The sequence below is a fragment of the Psammomys obesus genome, unplaced genomic scaffold, assembly GCF_907164565.1.
Source record: "Psammomys obesus unplaced genomic scaffold, mPsaObe1.curated_primary_1811, whole genome shotgun sequence".
In the NCBI taxonomy this organism is placed as follows: Eukaryota; Metazoa; Chordata; class Mammalia; order Rodentia; family Muridae; genus Psammomys; species Psammomys obesus.
The window spans coordinates 12,262,644-12,282,972 of record NW_026585644.1 but is presented as its reverse complement, the minus strand read 5'-3'; the positions used below and the strand labels follow the sequence as shown (position 1 = coordinate 12,282,972).

General features: G+C 42.9%; 1 protein-coding gene across 1 annotated transcript in view; it reads left to right on the top strand.

The window, feature by feature from the left end:
• The window catches only part of Cog5 (component of oligomeric golgi complex 5), a 279,550-nt gene that overhangs the window by 258,283 nt on the left and 938 nt on the right, over nt 1–20,329 (top strand). The window contains exons 19-21 of the mRNA XM_055624641.1: nt 963–1,039; nt 15,254–15,380; nt 15,990–16,069. Of these exons, the coding sequence (XP_055480616.1) occupies nt 963–1,039; nt 15,254–15,380; nt 15,990–16,069 (284 nt within the window). The remainder of the gene's footprint in view (nt 1–962; nt 1,040–15,253; nt 15,381–15,989; nt 16,070–20,329) is intronic.

The following is a 20,329-nucleotide window of genomic DNA, read 5'->3' as shown; positions in this document are numbered from 1 at the left end:
AGAGCCGAACCTTGGTCCTCTTCAATTTTGAGGATCTTCACCTCTGAGCAGATGTCCAGTACCAGTTTTATTACTTGATATTCACATGCCATGCGAATGGAGCATATACGTTTAACTTCTGTAAGTTGTTATTATCATCTCCACTTGGCAAAAAGCAAAGCTAAGACTGAGAAGTGAGTAAGTAACTTGTTCAAGGACATCTTATAGTAATGTAGTTTGGAATTGTGTCAATTATATGGCACCAAAACCTCCAGAGCTAAAACTTTATAATCACTTGGCCCTTGCTGACTGGTAAAAATTCTCATCAATTATATTGACTATGGAGAGACTTGCCTACACAGAATATAAGTACTTACAAAGTCTAGAAAACCTTTTTCTCAATGCTTCAACTAAGATATGATTTGAACATATCTTACTTAACATCAAAATATCTCCTCTTGGGGCTCTCTGGTAAGAAGTGTAAATGTCAGTGAAGTCCTTACCTTTGAATAAATTTAAGAGGCTTCTAAGCATGTTTTGCAACTAGTTCACAAAGAATACAACTTTTGAGCATTGAGGTTACCTGATTGGATTGAATATGTACTAGGAGGTTAGGAAAGTGCAGTCTAGGTATCTAGGGGGTTTCCAGAGAAGATTAACTGAGGGAGGAGACCTGCCCTGAATGCAGGTCTCCCATTGGGGTCTGGATGAAAAGGGGAAAAGAAAGCAAACCCATTGTAGAGACATTCCCTCTCTATCCTAGCCCCCAATGACTAAGCTGCTCTACCCCTCCAGACCTTCATCCTGATGGACCAGAACCTCAGAAGCTGAAGGCCCAAGTCACTAAGTCATTTTGCTCTTAATTAATAATTTCAGGTATTTTGTCCCCACGAGGAAAAACTGACAAACACACATCACATGCCAAGTTTAACGATCTTCAGAGCCTGACATATAAAGCTGTGGACTGTCTTCTCATGTTTCAGATGGAGTTGGCTGTGGGTCCACTTTGTAGGCGAGTGTCTGACTTGGGAAAGTCCTATCGAATGCTGAGGTCATTCAGGTAAGACCTAATTCTTTGTTACTGTCAGAGAATCATCTTACTAGCAGGTCAATCCTTTCCTCCTTATTGGGGTTAAGCTTTATAAAATTGCCAGCATTCATTTTCTATTCTAACGATGCCACTATGAGCTGAATCATCTTAAAAGCTATTGTTTAAATAAAAGCCATCTAGCATTATAGGCAGTAGCTAATACTACCGTGGGGATGAGTGTTTTTTCTTTTTGAATTATAATTCAGAGGTTGAGATGGTGCTTTCTAACTTCCCATTTTTGAAGAAACATGTTAAATGGAAACACTAGGAAATTCATTATAATATAGGCATATTTTTTTTTCTGAAATTTTTGTTTGTTTTCATTTTCATTCATTTTGTTTGGTTTTGAAATGGTTTCTCTGTGTAGCCCTGTCTGTTCTGGAACTTGCTTTGTAGACCACCAGGCAGGCCTCAAACTCACAGAGAATCCGCCTGCCTCTACCTCCCCAGTGCTGGGATTAAAGGTGTGTGCTACCAATCTACTTCTTAATCCAATCTACTTCTAAAAGTATATAATATAAACATATACTAAAGTAGCTCAACAGTGAACTTAGGGGATGGTTTTAGGGGGCTCAGGCTGATGCACCTGACCACCAGGTTAAGGGTTGGGCCTCCTATAAAGCAGTTCACAAAGAAGAACAGTGAGCCAGTTCATACATGTGCTCTAATAGTATAGCAGCTTCAGGAAGACAGCTGTCTTTTCCATTACTGACCCCTTTGTTCTGAGAACATCAAGTAGCTCACTGGCTTTAGGAGTAAATGCTAGAACATTTACTAGTATTGGTGGTATTGTCCATATGGCTATTTATTGAGTAAACTATAACTTCCAAATTTTTCATGTTATAACAAAAAGAAAATATTCATACTAAAAATGTGACCAACCCTATAGACTGGACAGAGCTACATAATAAATATTTATAACAATTTTCTGAGTACAGCATACTGCATGGAAGGCTTATACAATCAAATACCCAAACTATTTGAACTAATCAAATACCCAAAAGCATAATGGTCCCTGGGCATATTTCTGTAAACATAAGGTGGCAGTCAGTACAGTTATGAGCTTTCTGAAATTTGGCACAGTCCTGGAAACTAGTCAGTAAGTAGTACGCCTTCCCAGTGCAGGCTGTGCTCTCTCACATCATCAGGCTGTCATGGTAGCCGTGTGTGGAGCCAGTGCTGCTCATAGACCGTGTGGGTACCTTGCCCCATGGCAGTCAGCAGAGCTGCTTTCTTGTTTTTCAGTGCCAACATCAGAGCCTGAATTTGCCTTTTTGCAGATTTTGGAGAATCACTGCACATATGTCCATAGTTGCAAGAAAACTTGAAATGAGATTTTGTGTATTTTTTAAATACTTTCTTTGGATCTGCTAAGGTCTTTAAAACAAATGGATGGATGGATGGATGGATGAAACTCTAGAAGTATTGGGTTGAATTACAGTTCTGTACTAAATAGAAAGATTATAAGATCCCAAGGTTACTAGTCTATCCTGCATCTTCTTGAACTGTAAAAATAAGCACATTGAAACACTCTACTGTCATTTACTTGGAGTAAAATGGTGATACAGTTTATTACTTACTTTCCTGTTGCTATGATAAAGCATCATGACCAAGATAATTTAGAGATGGAAGAGAGTTTTTTTGGTGTATGGTTCCAAAGAAAAAGAGTCCATCCTAACAGGGAGGCATACCCACAGTCTGTAGACATGGTGTCAGGAGACAGAATCGTAGAGCCCACATCTTCAAACTCAAGCAGGAAGCAGAGACCAAGAGCCTCCCTCCAGCAAGGCCATACCTCCTAAACCTTTCCAAATAGTACCACTAACTTGGGACTACATATTCAAATATTTGAAGTTATGGGAAAGGGTGTTCTCATTTTAAAGCACTACAAACAACTATCTGTACCATGAGATAAAATGATTCCCTTACTAGGTCAGTAAATATTCTGAGGACATTAGTCAAGTAGCTTTTGATAAAGGTCTAAGAAAAGCTATTGACTTGACCTTCATTTGCTGTTTTAGGACTAGGCTTTTGCTTTTGATATTCCAAAATTCCATGATTAGGTTTTATTGTGTATACATTAAAATAGTGCTAATCTTATTATTTGCTAACATGGGATGGTTTTTACCTCAGTACTTTTACATATGTGTAGCAGAATGGAAAAATAAAATCTGAGGATAGGTTTCACATAAGACTGATAAGCCATTTAAGATGGGAAATTTTCCATTAACCCTCCCAATTAATTCTCACATGAGAAAAAGAATTCCATAGGAACAATTCAGGCTTGGATAACCTCTTATTATACCCATTTATAGACTCAAAGCTTACTGTGACCAGTGTATCCATTTTAAAATCATACTTCTTATATCTAGCTCTTGATAAAGTAATAGTCAATCTACATCTGTTGCAGACTTTTGACCATGATACATCATGGTAAGAGAATTTGAGGATTTCTTAAATTTTTTTGTTTGTTTATTTTTCCTGGTAGGGTCTTACTATATAACCCAGGATGAACTTAAAATTGAAATCCTCCTGCCTCAACCTCCTGAGTTCTGGGATTATAGGTTTGCACCACAATGCTTGACTGAGATGATTTATTGTTGTAATTTGGAGCTGGCCTGGTGCTACTTGTCTATAATCCCAGTATTCACTCAGGAGACAGAGATGGGGAAGAGCATCGATCTCAGGCAGCCTGAGCTGCCAGAGAGACCCTGTCTCAATAGACCAGCTTCTACAACACCCTGAGTTTAATTCCCATTGTTACCAATTCTGCCATATATTTGCATGCAAACCTGGGAACTCAAGCCTATATTATACATGTGTATGCAGAACTGTATGTACCTTTCATCAAAGAAAATTGACCCTCCTTTCATATGGTATTCTGTCACATGTCTGCTCCATTATTTGAGCCTACAGTTGGTTTTATGATCCACTACTGTTTCGGTTCCAGAGCTTTCCGTTTCCTCACAGGACCCTAACTCCTGAACCGCAGCTGTTACACCAAGTGGGCACAGTGTTTTCTTCTCCCCAAGCCCTGAAAGCACGTGCCCTTTTCTCCTGAGAGCTCCTTGCTGCAAATGGTCCCTAGGCTCCCAGGGACTCAAGCACATAAACACGGTTGCATCCTGCCTTACAGAGCATCCCACATACTTGAATTAAAATGAAAAATGTCAACAGAGATTGATTAGTACCAAAATATTCCTACTGATACAGAAATGTACTGAAATATACTGCTCATAGTTACTTGATTGGACTGGAGTAATGGTATTAAACTAGATTAACAAATAAAATAGAACATAGTATATTTAGGGTGCTCAGAGCCGGGCCTGGTATGTAAAGAATGTCTGGCCAATGGCTTGAGGAGACTGGAGCTGTAGATTGGTGGCTTTACTTCTGCCAGCACTGCCATCAAGGAAAGCCAGCTTCTGACAACTTGTCTAAGTTGTCATGGGAAGAGGATGCACTTGGAAAGCTTCCCTGTGGGAGAGTGCGAAGAGGGCTGGTTCCTCAGCTTGACGTGGGACATGGGACATAGGCCTACCCAAGAGAGTAATCTCCTCTAATCTCCTAATCATAGGCCCTCTGGTTTACTAGCCCACAAACTTGCTGATTACATATCACTGTTTTTTCTAGACAAGTGCAGAACTGTTGCACAAAAACGTTTTTGTTTTTTGCTTTGTTTGATGCAGGGCTCCTCTATGTAGCCCTGGCTGTCCTGGAACTGACTCTATAGACCATACTGGCCTCAAATTCCAAGACTGGCCTACCTCTGCCTCCGAAGCTCTGGGATCAAGGTGTGTGCTTCCACTGCCCCACCATAAAACCCATGATTATTGACCTGCATCTTTTCCATTGTTGCTGAGCCCTCTGACAAGAGCTAGGCATCAGCCAGTAACCGTGTAAGTGCTGGATCTTGGCATTCAAAGTCACTGTCCCATCAAGTCCAGGTGAATAATGGATAATATTGGATTGGCTCTTAGAAATTATAAAAACAAAAAAGCATTATCTAATGTATCACAAAGTTAAAAACAAACCAAAAAAAAAAAAAAACAAAACAACAAAACAAAACAGGGCAGACTACCAAGGAGGTGATTGCTGTGATCCCTGCTGTACCATAGATTCTGGTATGTGTTTGTATAGAGAAGAAAAGCAAAACAAACCAATAAATGAATGAATGAATGAATAAATAAATAAATAAATAAATAAGAATAGGCATCAAAATCTAGTCCTTTACATGAGTATTTTTTAATGTTATGTTTCAGCTTTAATGTTTAGTAAGAAAAGCCAATAATTTTTTATTGTTAAATTCTTTAAATTGTTTGCCCATCTAGTAAAAAAATGTAAGAGCTAAAGAGTAATATCCGTGAAAATCTTTTCTAACAGGATAGGAGGCAGGACAATCCAAAGAGAAACTCAGGTATATGGTAGAAACACAGACAGCCTCATTCTGAATAGCCTGAATTAGAGGCGGTGGAGCAGGGGAGGGCAGCAGGGTCCCCTTTGCAAGGGAGTACAGTGCCAGGCGAAAGATAGAGATCCTAGCTACAGCACTGCTGCTCTCCCCCCCAACCTTAGCAAGCGTTCCCTTTGCACGGCATGCCGCCATCTGCCTGTGGGTACTGTGTGATGGTAATATCGGTGGACTAGTTAATTAAGCCAGCAAGCTTCTTGCATGCATTTACATTTTGCTGTCTCTGTTAGAGCCCTCCGGCAGCGAGAACCTTTTCATACTCGAACAGAATGCTGCCTCAGAAAACTGCTGACATTCCTCATCTGCCCCTGGAGGCTTTGTATTTCCACACGTGACACATGTGTCAGAACTGTCAAGACACCATTCATGTCCCTCTCTGCAGTATGACATTGACCCCTGAGCACCAGAGGCCTGAAGACTCTGACTCTTGATTCTGTCAGCAGAGATGCCAGTGTGCATCTGTGAACTGACACAGAAAGGCCCATCACCTCACCTCCTCAAGGGACAGTTTGTTCCCGATGTCCACAGCCTGGATTGCTGGAAGCTTCTTTATTATCCAGGTTTACTAGATCAGTGAAAATACTCAGGGAATGGGGTTGTGCTCAGGGAATGAGAGAGACACAGAGAGAAAAAGAATAGGTTCAGGAAGGGGCCCACCAGTAACTAAAATAGAATGCTCCCATCTGTTGGTTTTCATTTTAGGGATATTGAGGGCTTTTTAAGGCCCTGCTCTATTGACCGTATAAATGCTGCTATATCTAATCAGGTAGAGAAAGCCTTGTACATGTTAATAACGGGAATAATTCATTGAGACGATATAACAGTTAAAGATGTTGTGCCAAATTTAAGGACTCTGCCCTGAGTCCCTTATGCCAGAAGCATAGGGGAGCACTTTGTGTTTTTCCATAGTGTTAGAGTTTATTGAAAAACAACACATGTACTTCTTGCACCAGTTTCTGTAGCCCCAGTTTGCCAGATAACCTGCCTACCCTAGCAGTTCAGCTTAGGTGAAGGCAAGTTCTATTAGTCTGTTGGTCTTACTTACTAATACTTACTTTTATATCACAGCATACATAGGGTAGAATAAATATGCCTATTTAGATCTGCACACATATGTGAGCTGCAGAAAGTTTACAAGGTGATGAGGCTCCAATAGTCGTACAAGAGCTTTCTTGAAGTGGGTGGGTTGAGATGTTTAGGTAAGAAGCATAAATGTGTATAAGTGAAGTGAATATACTGATGAGACAGCAAATCCAAACCCACCTCAGGGAAGAAACTGTTGCTGTAGAGGTCAGGCCATGAAAGAGCCAGAGTGGACACTGAAGATGTAGTTTAGCTGCAGAGACCAAAGAGCAGAATCCAATCTGCAGCAGGAACAGAGGGGCTAAGTCCCAAGGGGCATGGATGAGTAGACCGCAGTCAGCAGGCATGTCAACAGTGGAGGACTGAGCTGACAGCCCAGGACGATTGGGACTGCTCTGCCTGTTCCTGGTACGTACTGCTGGTACCAAATGACAGGCTGGAGTGGGGCCCATTTTGTCAGGTTCAAGTAAAGGAGTTATAGTCTCTCCTTGGCCAGGCATGTCTGTTAGGTTCTTGGGCCTGGTTTTGTTGATAGGATTTTAATGCACTCTTACGCCCCTCCAGTCTCAATTCACCTCTATACCGTTCTAGGTTAGCACGATTTCTTCTGCTAGGAATAAGTCATTATCTGTCTGTGCTGTTAGTGGGTCTGGATAGATGGTGTTGGTGAGGCCATCCTGCATGTGATCATCCTCTGTCCTCAAAATGAGAGTCAAAATCTGTTTGTAAAATGGAATTAGCAAGCAGGGTACAACCTGACAACACTGTTTTACACAATATACAGCCCCATAGGGGTTGGAGAGATGGTTTAATGGTTAAGAGCACTGGCTGCTCTTCCAAAGGTCCTGAGTTCAAGTCCAAGAAACCACATGGTGGCTTACAACTATCTATGATGACATCTGGTTGCCCCTTCTGGCATGGAGGCATACATGCAAGGCAGAATACCGTATACATAATAAATAAATATTGTAAGACTCATAACCATCTGAAATGAGATCTGGTAACCTCTTCTGGCATCCAAGTGTACACGGAGACAGAACACTGTATACATAATAAAATAAAATAAAAATCTTAAAAAAAAAAAAAGAGTAGGCCATAGTCTGGTCTCAGCATGCTCCCTGTTTCGTAAAGTGAACACCAATGGCTGTAACTGGTCAGATAGGTCCTGATGCAATGAGAGTGAATGATTTAAGCCTCTAATTGGTCATCCAAACTGAAGAACAACAACTACAACCATTTTAGACTTAAGCTATGGTTTGGGGAAATGGATATAAGAGACATTTACAGAATAGTCTACCCTACAGATTCAGAATATACATATATTCTACTCTGTGACCCTTAGAATCCTTCTCAGTTGGTGGTATCATTTTGGAATGCCTAGGAAAAGCTGACTTGCTGTAGGAAGTATGTTACTTGGGGTAGGATTGATAGTTTACAACTGCATATACAATTTGTAGTACCTACTCTCTGTTTCATGTTGCAGGTTAAAGATGTGAGCTCCAAGCTCCCTACTTTAGCTGCCAAGTGTGACTCTAGTTATGGCCATTTCATAGTGACCCCATATCCCTCTGGAAGAATAAGGCAAAGTAAACACATTTAGAAGTTGCCTTAGATATTGTGTTTTGTCACAGAAAAGGCACTAGTACATACACATAAATTTTACAAGTGGATGACTTATTTCTTGAAATCGGAGTAAATTGTGAAATAAAGGTTTTACAGTCCAACCAATGATATCCATTTGTTATTTTGTCATTAGGAAAAAGCATTATGTTTTATGGAAGGGAAGCTTTGGTTTGGGAGAGTCATGTTTTGGAGAACAGAAGTCATGGTACGGAGCAGTCCTGTTCCTGCCACTGACAGAAATCAAGTTGCTGGCTTCTGCTCCCAGCAGTTCTGAGACAACTCCCGGAAGACCTAGAGAGCGCCCCCAAGAAACCCTGCCTTTTCTTCTGCTTGATCTGTGGGAAAGACAATAAACTCCCAAACAGGAGCCCTTCTTTACCCCAAGTGATTACCCTCCTGCATCATTTTCTTCTGCAGCCCGCATGACCCCTGCATACTCCCTGCAGGCTTCAGACAGCTGTCTGTTCTCTCAAAGGCATCCTGTGTGGGAAGGATGGCTAGCTGCATGCCCCCACAGTGGGGTGGCGTTTCCTCTCTCAGACTTTAGTTTCTATGGGAGTGTCCGAGCTCAGGGCATTGTACTTGCTGATCTTGCTGCCTGTTGAGGCCCTTCTCTCAGAATTGGGGAGGGATGGGTATGGTGGCAGGTGACATGGAGGGGACAGCACTGCTGCTGAGTGTGAGGAGAGGAGCAGTAGGACCTCTGCTGTCCTGCATTGCACGATTAGCCTTAACAGCCTGTCTGAAAACTGACAGCTGTGCAGCCATGAGTCATTTAAATGTGACTTACCCAACTAGAAATAGACATCTTTTCTAAGGGATCTAATACTTGACTAATTAACTCTACCTTCTGGCTAGAATGTGTAACCTTGGAAGTGCTGCTATATATAAAATCATCTCTAAGAATGACAGTGTAGAATTTCTGCTTTTCATAGCATCTTAATTAATTTTCTTTTGTTTTGTAAAGCACTGCAGGTGGTGAATTTTTTTTTTTTTTTTTTTTGACTTGTTGGAGCTTCAGATCCTACCTGGCATCCGGGACAGGGAGGTACAGGCTGTGCTCCTGATCGGAGGTGATGTGTGAGCGACCCCAAGTGTAGATGTACACCAGAGTTGCTCTCAGAGCTCTGTAGGCAGCCATTAGTGACTATTGTGGAGCACTGGTCTTGTCAGAAAGACTTTTTTTTTTTTTTTTTTGTGGCTTAAAGCTATGAAGGAACAAGTGACTGACTGACCCCCCCCCCCCCCCCCCAAAAAAAAAAAACCCAGCAGTTTTTTAACCAGGCCTGGTTTCTGAGCATCTCACCCACCATCCCTGTGTGCCAGGCTGCTAAGCACAGCTCCTCTTATGCTTGTGTGCCTAGGTACATCCACCTGCCTGTTTCCATCTCTCGTAATCCTCCTTCCTTGCCCGCTTTTTTTGTTTCCTAGTATCCTTTCTAGTTGCATTGAAATATCCTGAAGGATAATTATAAAACACACATGTAAACCATAAAATTAACTTCCTTGCTAAATTTCAGATTTAGCTTTAAATTTCTTGAAGCTGAAGATAAGACAAAATAACTTCTAGTTCTCCATATCAGAAGGATATGAAACAAATGTATGGACACTGAAGAAGTTTGTTCTTTGCACCTGATCTCTGCATGCTTCCTGACTGTCAGAGAACAAGACCCTCAAGTCTTGTCCCCTGACCTTGTCCTTGCTTTTAGCTGCTTTCCTGTTTGTCCTCTGTGAGCTTCTCTTTGGATTGGGTGTGCTTGGAGAGCACTTTGAGTTCTGTGTCTAGAGGCTGGTGCCTAACAAGGGGAAGTCTCGTCTGTTGTTTCCTGAGCCATTCTTTGGAGCCCCTTCCTTTCTCTTCTTTTTCCCCTTCATGACACAAAGCCTGGTGCCCTCATCGGCCTTCCCTGTTTCCTGTGGGCTTTCTTTAGTCTTTCTCACTTTGTTTCCTGTTGCTCCTGTAGCTTCATGTTTTAAACCCTGTCTGTGAAGTCACTGGTCTCTTGCGCTTGCTACAGTGTGCTGTGATACTTGATAGTGGTTGTTCTGTTTAGCCTTGTGTCCTTCATCTGCAGGGTTTTACAGTTCATTTTCAAAGGGAGTAAGAGAACCAGATATAACCAGCCTTGTCAGGTTGCACCAAATACCATGTTCTAACATGCTGCCAATTTCACAAAGTTTCTGTATAGTTATAAATCAAAGCATGATTAATACACTGTTCAATACAGGTGGGTGATTAGAACAGAGCCAGATACTGTTGTAGACCTGAGAGTTATCTGATACATCTTGACCTTTTGTTGGTGGAGGAGGAAGCTGTTTGTAAGTCTGAAAGCATTGACTTGATAGTTACAGGTTATTAGGTCCCTCATAGAGGTAGGCAATCAGTGACTGTGGAGGGGCCTGAAGGTAGCCCAGGACTATCTGCCAGACTTACCATTCTAGTTCCTCACACTCACAGCCATGCCAACCAGTCCCTCAGCCCTGGAGAGTGTTTCATGTGTGTGTGTTTTTTTTTTTTTTTTCCTGAAAACATCAGTTCCAAGTTTCTTCTGTTGGCTGACCAATCACATTTTGTGCATGCAAAGGCCAAATATTGTTTTTTTTCCCAGTATGCTAGAATGCAGTTACCAGGAATAGTAATACTAAACTGTTCACATTACCAACTCTTCCAGCTGTCAGGACCCAGGTCCAAATTTTTTTCAACCTCTGTATCTGACATACATGTGACATGTAAAATTAGGAATAGTGTACCTAATGTCACCATAATCAAATTATGGCCTGAGGAATGACAGCAGTAGGTAAGAGAAGGGATCATTTTAATCAACCAGGGGTGGTATCTTTAAATTACCTAGATGATGTTGTTCCATCTACAAGTATTTTTATTTGATGACATGCTTTAGTTGATGTTTGGAGTATTAAAAATAACTACCTTTTTTAATAGACTTCCTTTTAATCAGGTTGATTTTATATCTGTAACATCATGAAGGGTGGATAGTTTAATAGGAAATGTTGGGTTCTAAAGTGTAAATTATAACTCTTATTTTGGGTGATAATTTGCTATATTCCACATCTCAGTATTGTATCAAATCCAGTCTGGGAAATCTATATTACAGATTAAATCAGATAACAACATAGCATTCATTAATTTCTCTTTTATCAAAATTGTCTTTTCCCATATACAAGTATTTTTGGTGACAGGCCTTATCTCTTGAGATAAGTAAGGTCTTACCCCGAACCCAGGACTCACAGACTTGACGAGTCTAGCTATTAAGCTTGCTCTAGGAATACACACCATTCTCTTGCCTTCCGAGAGTTGTGATAATAAGCATGTACTACCCTGCCAGGCATTTACACATGTTTGGGGGATCTGAACTCCAATCATCATGCTTGCAAAGGGAGCATTTTACTGAGTGAGTTAGCATCCTAGCCTAGAAAACACAGAATTCTTAAGTGTGAAGTACCATGATGGCTATTATTAAGGACTGGCTTGTTTTGTTTTATAATTTGGATTAAAAGGACTAACCCAGATTTTTTTTTTTTTTCCCCGATAAGAATAAATGAGCTCAGAGTTACTTTAAGGGAATCAGAGGGTTAAGTCTTGTCACAGGACTTTCAGAGCCTTTAATGTGTGTCCTAATAGTTTAAATATTAGTAGAAGCACAGGGTAATCAAACTGATTGGATCAAGGTAAAATTATTTTCCATTTCCTTAGTAGGAAACAGTTTATTTGCTTTTTTAAGAGTTTGAATTTAAAATAAAGGTATCTCCAAATAGAATGCCTTTGGAATATTTAACATAAATCTTTGCCAACTTAAAAATGAATGTCTTTAAAATCCAAATTATATTTAATAATATAATTATTATGTAATAGTATTATTAATAATTATTATACTATTGTATAATTTATATAATAATTATGTATAATTATTATACTATAATAATGAGATATTTGATATTTTTTTATAGAAGTAGTGAACAAAAACCTTGAATCTGGGGTTGGAGATTCAGTGGTTAGGAATGTTTCTAGGTCACACAAAGGACCTAATTCTAATTCCCAGCACATACTTGAGGCGGCTCAACCACCTGTAACTGCAGGTCCTCTGGACTCCACAGGAACCTGCGTGTGTGTGTGTGGCCAGAACCCGAAGCCATCCAGGCACACTGCATTGGCTGTGAGCTGCAGCAGCTCATGGGCTGGATATTTCCTTACCTGAATTGACCACAGGGTAGCCTGAGGTTGCGCAAAGCTACTTTTGGACTGCCAGCGGGGCAGGAATAAGCCCTGAGCCAGGTGGCTCCACTATTTGAACCCGAGGATGAGACAAACAAGTTTAGCTCCTGTGCACTTGAGAGCAGTGCTTCTCAACCGTCCTAATGCTGTGACCCTCTAAAACAGTTCCTCTTGTGGAGACCCCCAACCATAACATTATTTTTGTTGCTTCTTCATAACTAATTTTGCTACTGTTATGAATCATAATGTGAATATTTGACATGCAGGATGGCTGACATGTATATGCGACCCCTGTGAAAGAGTAGTTCAGTGCCCAAAGGGGTTGAGACCCACAGGTTGAACAGCTGCTCTACAGATATACTATGGCTTGCATCTCCCAGCCTGGATTCTGAGTAAGATTTTTGGCGAGGCAGGTTGCTCTCTAGAGACATAAGCCAAGTTAAATGTGACACAAGTTTTTGTGAGCTGGCAGTTGAGTTTTGCTGGTAGGCGGCCATTTGCTGGTGTCTGATTAGACACCACTGCTATCAGGCCACAGCTGCCACTCAGACCACTGGCAGCTGTTTCTGCCTGACTACAGAGTGCAGCCCTGTGGTGCCCACACCGCTCCCTTGAGGTAGTACCTAGCCACAGAATGCTAGGAAAGCCAGGTGCCTGCTGCTTGTTCTGTCTACACTGTGCGTGCAGACAGTATTCTCTGTTGCTGAGCCAGTAACAGGAAGAATGTTGTGCCCCTAGTGGGAACATAAGTAGCTTTCTAGGGTAGTTTTTGTCTAGTTCTGTCATTTAATCTATGAGTGGACCAGTCCTGTTTCTAAGATTCAAGTTTTCACTGTGATATTCTCTCCTGTGGGTGATTTTTTTTTTTTTTTTGTTACTTTGGGTCTGGGATGCTGAAGCCTGAGACCTCTTGCTGACCTCATGTCTGAAAACTTTCTACATGCCTGGCACACTGTGTGTACTTAAGCATGCTGTTCTGTTGATGGTTGTGATGCTGCTCTTGTGGAAACCAGCAGCTTTGGCCTAGCAGTGAAGATGGTGTCATCCACACAGAGGAAGGCTCACGGTGATGCCGCCAGGCAAAATGAAAACTACCCCAGGAGCCTTTTCATGCTTCATTACACCAATAGCCTCCAAAGTTCTTCAGCATCGAGCTGAAGAAATGATTCGAGCTTTGAACATTTCCAAAGCAATGTAGCAAATTCTCAGTGTGGCCACAAGAAGAATTTGTAGGTTCCTGGCTTTCTGGTAACAGACAATAAAAATGAACATTGTTTCCCAGTAACAGAGCAATGTGGCTTGGTGAGGCAGTGCCTTACTTTCCTTTTACTTCCATAACATACCAGGACAAAAGCAATTCAGAAGGAATGATTTGGTTCACAGTTCCAGTCTTTCTACTCCATCCCTGCAGGGAAGGGAAGGTGACAGGAACTTGAAGTAGTCGCATCACACCTACCTCACAGGCGGTGAACAGAGAGTCGGTGCTTGCAAGCTAGTGCTCAGCTGCCCTTCCAAGGCCCTGGTGTGAAATGACGCTGCCTATGTATAGGGTGGTCTTCCTTCCGCAGTCAATCCAAGATAATCTTTCACAGGCCAGGCCAGTCCGGGCCGTTCCTCACCGAGACTCCCTCACGGCTGAGTCCACATTGTGTCAGCTAATAATGAAAACTAACCATCATAGGCAGTTTAGATATCAAAAGTTTGCCAGGAGGGATCAGTTGTATTTGTAGGATAATTACTGTAAGGAGTTTTTCCTAATGTTTTGGATCCAACAAGAGCCAAGTGTCTGTTGAACACACTCTCCTGGCTGCTGATATAGATGTGTATTCGTGAAAGGAAGGAATTGAGCTCTGTTTCACACAGGCCTGCCTTCATACATTGTCATGGTTAAGATGGCTGAGGAAGGAGACCAAGATCCAGGGCTGTGGTCCATGGCTTGTGTCAGTCATCTGATCTACTGGCTGGCCTTTCCAGGGAGCCTCTGAAGCCAGCCATAGACTTACTAGCTCTTGTCATAAAAACTCAGAGCTAAAGAAAGCACATCATTCCTGCCCAGATTTTGGCAGAGTGAGTGGTCAAGAAATTGGTAGTGCAGTAGATTTGCCTTCATACTACTCCTAAGAAATTGTGACAGTGAGACTTGGAACTACAGTGTGTAGAAGGGAACTAGTAAATTATTGGATTAATCAGCAAAGTAATAACTTTATATCAAAGACTCAAGTGCCATTTAGAAAAGCTATATGAAAACATTGAGTTCATTCATATTAGATTATAGCCCAAAGAAGGGTTTTATATAAAATGAAAGTCAATCAAGGATCAATCAAGCTAAGAATCTATTACACCAACTTAAAGGCTTTGCTTTGTGCTTGTTGGTTTTAGCCTATTAATTAAATGAGCCTAAAGCAAATTTTGCTGTCAGTGAGGTAACATTAGATCCATTGAAAAGTGGTGAGTGTTGAGGAAAGACCTTAAAAGGAAAATCAGCCTTAGGGGCTGAATGGGGTTTTAAAATAGGGCTTCAAAAACCCATGTAGGGCTGGGAGGTGGTGGTGTATGCCTTTAATCTCAGCATTCCAGAGGAAGAGGCAGGTGGATCTCTGAATTCCAGCCTGGTCTACAGAGTGAGTTCCAGGGCTATACAGAAAAACCATGTCTCAAAAAACTGAAAAGGGAAAAAGGAAAGAAAAGGAATAGAAAGACTCTTCAGACAGAATGATCTTCTGCCGGATCATACCTTTCATCACTGAGCCACATGAATGAACTGTTCTCCTTCTAGACCCCTGCTCTTCCAGACAAGCGAACATGTGGCTGACAGTCCAGCAGTGGGAGATGTCATTCCATTCAGCACCATTATTCAGTTTCTGTTCACCAGAGCACCGGCTGAGCTGAAGTCCCCCTTCCAGGTAATGAGGCCAGGCGAGAGCCTCCATGGACCCCCAGGTAACTGTAAGCAAGTCTCCTCATTGAGTGGTTACTGAGCCCTCCTGTTTTATTTTGTCTTGGATGTCTCTCTGAAAGTAAACAGAGATGGAAGAAAACTTCGGCACCCTGTATCTGTTTTCTTGGCAGGCACTCTAAAATTTACCAGAGTTAGCTCTTTAAGAAGGTCTCAACTGACTATGGTGGCCCATGGTCTGTCATCTGAGCACTTAGGAAGCTGAGGCTGGAGGATTGCCATTAGTTCCTTGCCAGCCTGAATTTCAGAGTGAGACCCTGTCTCAAAAATCATAACCACCATCATCAAACAAAATAACAACAAAATGACATAAGTAATTTCTAGCTTTATTGATGGAGGCTGCATTTTCTGTTTTTGGCCCATGTTAGTTGGGAAATCATAAGGTTTTTTTTTGGTAATTGGTTTCATGAAGTTTTTTTTAAACTTCCACCATTTGAGCTTCCTTGAGGAAGTTTGAAGATAATTTTACCTGGAGAGTTATGCAGTGCTTGTTGTGCTAGTGTTTGCTGCCATTTGCTGAAGAATGTGCTTTCTCTTCTGTATTGCAACCCTGCAGAGGGCTGAATGGTCCCACGCACGCTTCTCCCAGTGGCTGGATGATCACCCATCTGAAAAGGACAGGCTCCTCCTCCTGAGGTAAAGCTGTGTTCTGGGTACAGGGAGAGGTCCAGGAGGGTAGAGAACACGGGACAGTAAAGGTGCAGGCTGTGGGGGCCTGTCCCTGCAGTTGACCATCTGTGCGCTGGCCTCCTCATTGTTAGAGGCACTGTCATGCCGATGTCTGCAGAACACCGTTGGGCACAGGGACTGTCTAATTCTTCCACGTCTTCATGCCTTCCTTTGCCTGATCCAACCCTAAGGAGCTCGAGCTTCAGTTTTTAAACAGCCTCAGCTATGAGAGGATACAGTTTGGCTCTGTATGTGTTGTTTTCATGTGTTGCGGTTACTGAAATGGTGGCCTCAGATGCAAGTGAACTTTGAACAGTATAAGTTCCTGGTAGGAACCTACTTAGATGCCACACATCCTCTCGTTGTGGTCCAAGAATACATTTCTTTTTGTACCTATGCCCAAGTGTGTGTGCACATCTCCAGCCCTGAGCATGGTGCACGAGGCTTACTGAGCATGCTTCTTCCATCAATACCCCCCTCTGAAACCAGGCTCTCAAACATCACCAGAGGTCTCCCCCACTTGCAGCTTGTCCAGCTGACTCAGCATACTTTATTGACACTTGAGGCCAAGCTCCAATGTGGCCCCAACTTCCTGAAGTTTGTTCTTGAACCCTTCGGCCTCTTGCCCATCCATTTCATCTGCTGAATTGCTTCCTTTTATCCATTTGTTAATGTCACTTTCCACGTTTTGTTTCTAGCCTTTTCGTTTCCAAGTGAGCAGGTGCAGACATGACTCTTTTAGCCTTCTCCCACCCCCCAAAAGCCCTAGGTCTGGAACTCACTTGCTTGGGTTTTTAGGCCAGTAAACTTGCTGCCGGACAAGCACTGAAATCCACCACAGAAACCTCAGCCAGCAAATGTCCTAGTTTACTCACCCTCAACACACCCTGTCTTCCTAGATGCCCTGTCATGGGAGGTGACCATCACCTAACCAGCTGTGCTAGAAAACAACTAAAGTCAGTCAACGCCTGTCCGCCTGTTTCTCTAATTCCAGTCTCTATCCTGGCAATCTAGCTCTGTGGATGTGGCAGGCCAGTTGGCCTGTTTGAGCCTCAGGCCAGGTATCAGGCACACGAGAAGGTGCCACCGTTTTAACAGTGGAACACAGAGCACAGTACAGGTAAAGGACCCCATTCAAGAAGCTGAGAGCTCACTAGAAACAGTGGCCCATCAGCTTCTGAGAGTGCACTAAGTCACAGAGCCTCTGATGACCAGTGTGGGCTAAGGAAAATGAGCCCACAGGAACAGGCTCCGTGCTGTTCCTTATTTCCCTCACTGGGAAGCTGACCCAGAAACTGGGAATGGCTGGCAGGTGAGCTTCCTGTCAGGATCCAGGCCTAGATAAACCTGCTTTTGGAAAAGGCTTAGGATGTGGTCAGGATCTCAGCTAACTCATTGATTTACAGTGGCTCTGTGACTTTTTTTTTTTTTTTTTTTTTTTTTTTCTGAGTCCCAAATAGTCACTCAGCTTCAACATAACTGGTAATAGGAAAGGATTCAGCAGGGCTCCATTTTGTCATGTTAACGCCCTGGAATGAGCTCATCCACATGGCTGTCCTGCTGTGCGTTTGTGATCACAAATCTGTTTTCTTTTGCTGCTTTTTTAAAATGTCTCCTGAGTGATCTCATCTGTGGTGCTGTTGCTAAGCTCACATTTAGCAAGTGAAAGCCATGCTCATAAATACCGCCTAGTCATCCCTCCACACACAGGCAGATCCCAGAACCTTCCTGCCCTGAGCAGAAAGTGCCGTCTGCCAGGGGCAGCCACAGACTGCACTGCCACAGCAGCCTGACCCTCGGCAAGAGGGTGCGCTTTCTTAGTGTCACCTCAGAATTAATTCTAACCCTGTCTCCCAAGACATCAATGGCTGATTCCCCCATAGACAGGGCAAGTGCCGGTTTCAGATGGCAGCATTCCCTCTCTCCTGGAGCAAGCCTGGCAGAGCCTCATTCTGCCCCTCCCAGCCATCTGTTAGGCTTTTAGAAGTAGGGCAAAGTGCTGCAGTGAAAGCACTGCTGCGGAGCAGGCTGCAAATGGCGAGCTCTCCTCTGCCTGGTTGGCTGGTGCCCTTTGACAGCAGCTGGGTTGCTTTGTTTTGAACCTGAATAGGTTAACAGTGAAGTTGACTTTCAAGTCAGAGCAGTAACTGACCCTGGTGGGGCAGTGGGGGCTGCACTAGCTCAGCCACCTGGCAGGTGCTCCAACAGGTGGGCTCCATGCAGCGGTGGCCACCTGGCTCAGAGCCTGCTCTCACTGAAGACAAAACTCCAGTTTGGGCACAAACACTCCCCAGGCTCTGCAGAAATGGTTGGCTCTGCCACAACCTGTGTATCTTAGTATTTGCAGGGGAGAAGCAATGCTTCCTAGTGTAGCCCTTTGAGAACACTTAGGTTGAAACCATTTAGACTTCGTTAGCCTAACGGGACTTTTAAATCTATTGGTACCATATGAATCCTTGGACCCATAGGCTCATCTGTTTCTAAAAATCTTAAAATGGCTGTTGTTGAAAGGTATTGTCTGATGCCGCCTTGTCCTTATCCCTGCGGGTAGATGCCAGTTATGGGACCTAAGTGCCTGAGGTGGACTTACAGAAAATTGTGAAACCATGGAAAAAACTGGGGCTAACCTGCCCCCTGGGGCACAGGTACAAGATGTCACTTAGAATTGTAGTACCTGACAAATAATAGCTGTTTATAGAACATCTACTTGGTGTGTGACGTAACAGTGTGACCTTTTAACACAGGCCAGTCCTTGAGGACTTACACCCATTGCTTTTCGTGAGGGTTAACTTCAGCAATCTTATTGGTTGCAAACCTCTTACATAATGCTTGGCCTGACTTCCAAGAAATCCATGTTTGCTGAAGCAAAAGAAGTAATTTAATAAATGCTTGAAAATCCTGCTCGGATTTTATGTGGGAGGGCAGCCTAATCTGTTTTCATCACTGTAGTTCTGGTAGTGTTTTTGATGAATATCAAGAGAAAAAGCTAACCACACTTATTCTGTGTAATGCATGATTTGTGTAGCATTATCCCTTTGACTGCAAAGGAAACTGTTTTAAGTGCATTCTCTAAATAGAACCAGGTATGTGTCCACTGCCAACACTTACTCCTTAGACCAGCGAATGTATCTGTGTATGTGCACGCGCATGCACACCCCCACTGCCTCAAAATGGCGAGCCCGTGAGGGTTCACTGTGTGTCTCAAGACCCTTGTGGAGTTGGGGCATCGCCATGAAATGGCACGGCAGCTGAAGAAAGTTTTCCTCACAGAGCAGTAACTCACTAAGGGTTGGCTGGAGCATGCCACAAATTATTTTAACAGCACTGCCATCTCCTGTCTGGTAGTTAAGAATTACTTACTAATGGGACCCAAGGCTAAGCGTATAGCAGAAGTAACAGCATTATGTATTATTTCAGAAGCTGGCTTCTTAAGTAATGGCCTGACCATGCTTCCACGTAGCTAAAGGACTCACTCATACCCTGAACACAGCATGAAGCAGAATGCTGGCACTGTGCAGTCAGGCCTTTATACACATCTGTTTGATTCTAGGGTAATGTTTTTGCTACCTGGGGTTAGGAAGAGCTTTATGGCAAAAGAAAACTCCAAAGGTGACTGAGTCCTAAATGATCGAAGAGCTGTCTTGGAAGAACACAGGGAAAACTCTCTTTAATTATAGGATATATGAATGGCCCAAACCAAACAAGCCATTTGCCAACCCCTGAGGGAAAACCACCCTGGTTTCAGAATGGGAAAATACCTGGATCTCGAGTCCTGATTGGCCAGTGGGCTCAGAGTAGGGAGTGAAGTAGTTTGTAGTGATCTGTAGGTCTTTTTCAGGCTACATCAAAGTGTCCTGAAGCCCCAAGAAGCATGAAGGGCTGGGTGGTGGTTTCCAACATTGCTGGGTTGTTGGGTGTCATCCTCTTTCCAACAAGAGGATGATGTTAGAGTCATTACCAGGATGACCACCTCAGAGGCCCCGCCAGCAGCTTCAAGAACAGAAGACAGAAAGCTAAACAAAGTTGCAGGCAGGCAGGGGCCCAACGTGGAAATAGCTGGGGTGAATTTGAGGACCTGGTAACTGACTCCATATAGGTGGAATCAAGAGTTTCAGAGCACAGAACTGGTTCCTGGGCTCAGTGAAGAAAGACAAACAGAACAATGGCACTCATTTGGTGGATGACAGGACACCTACAAGCAATGGATATTAAAACGTGTAAGAGACA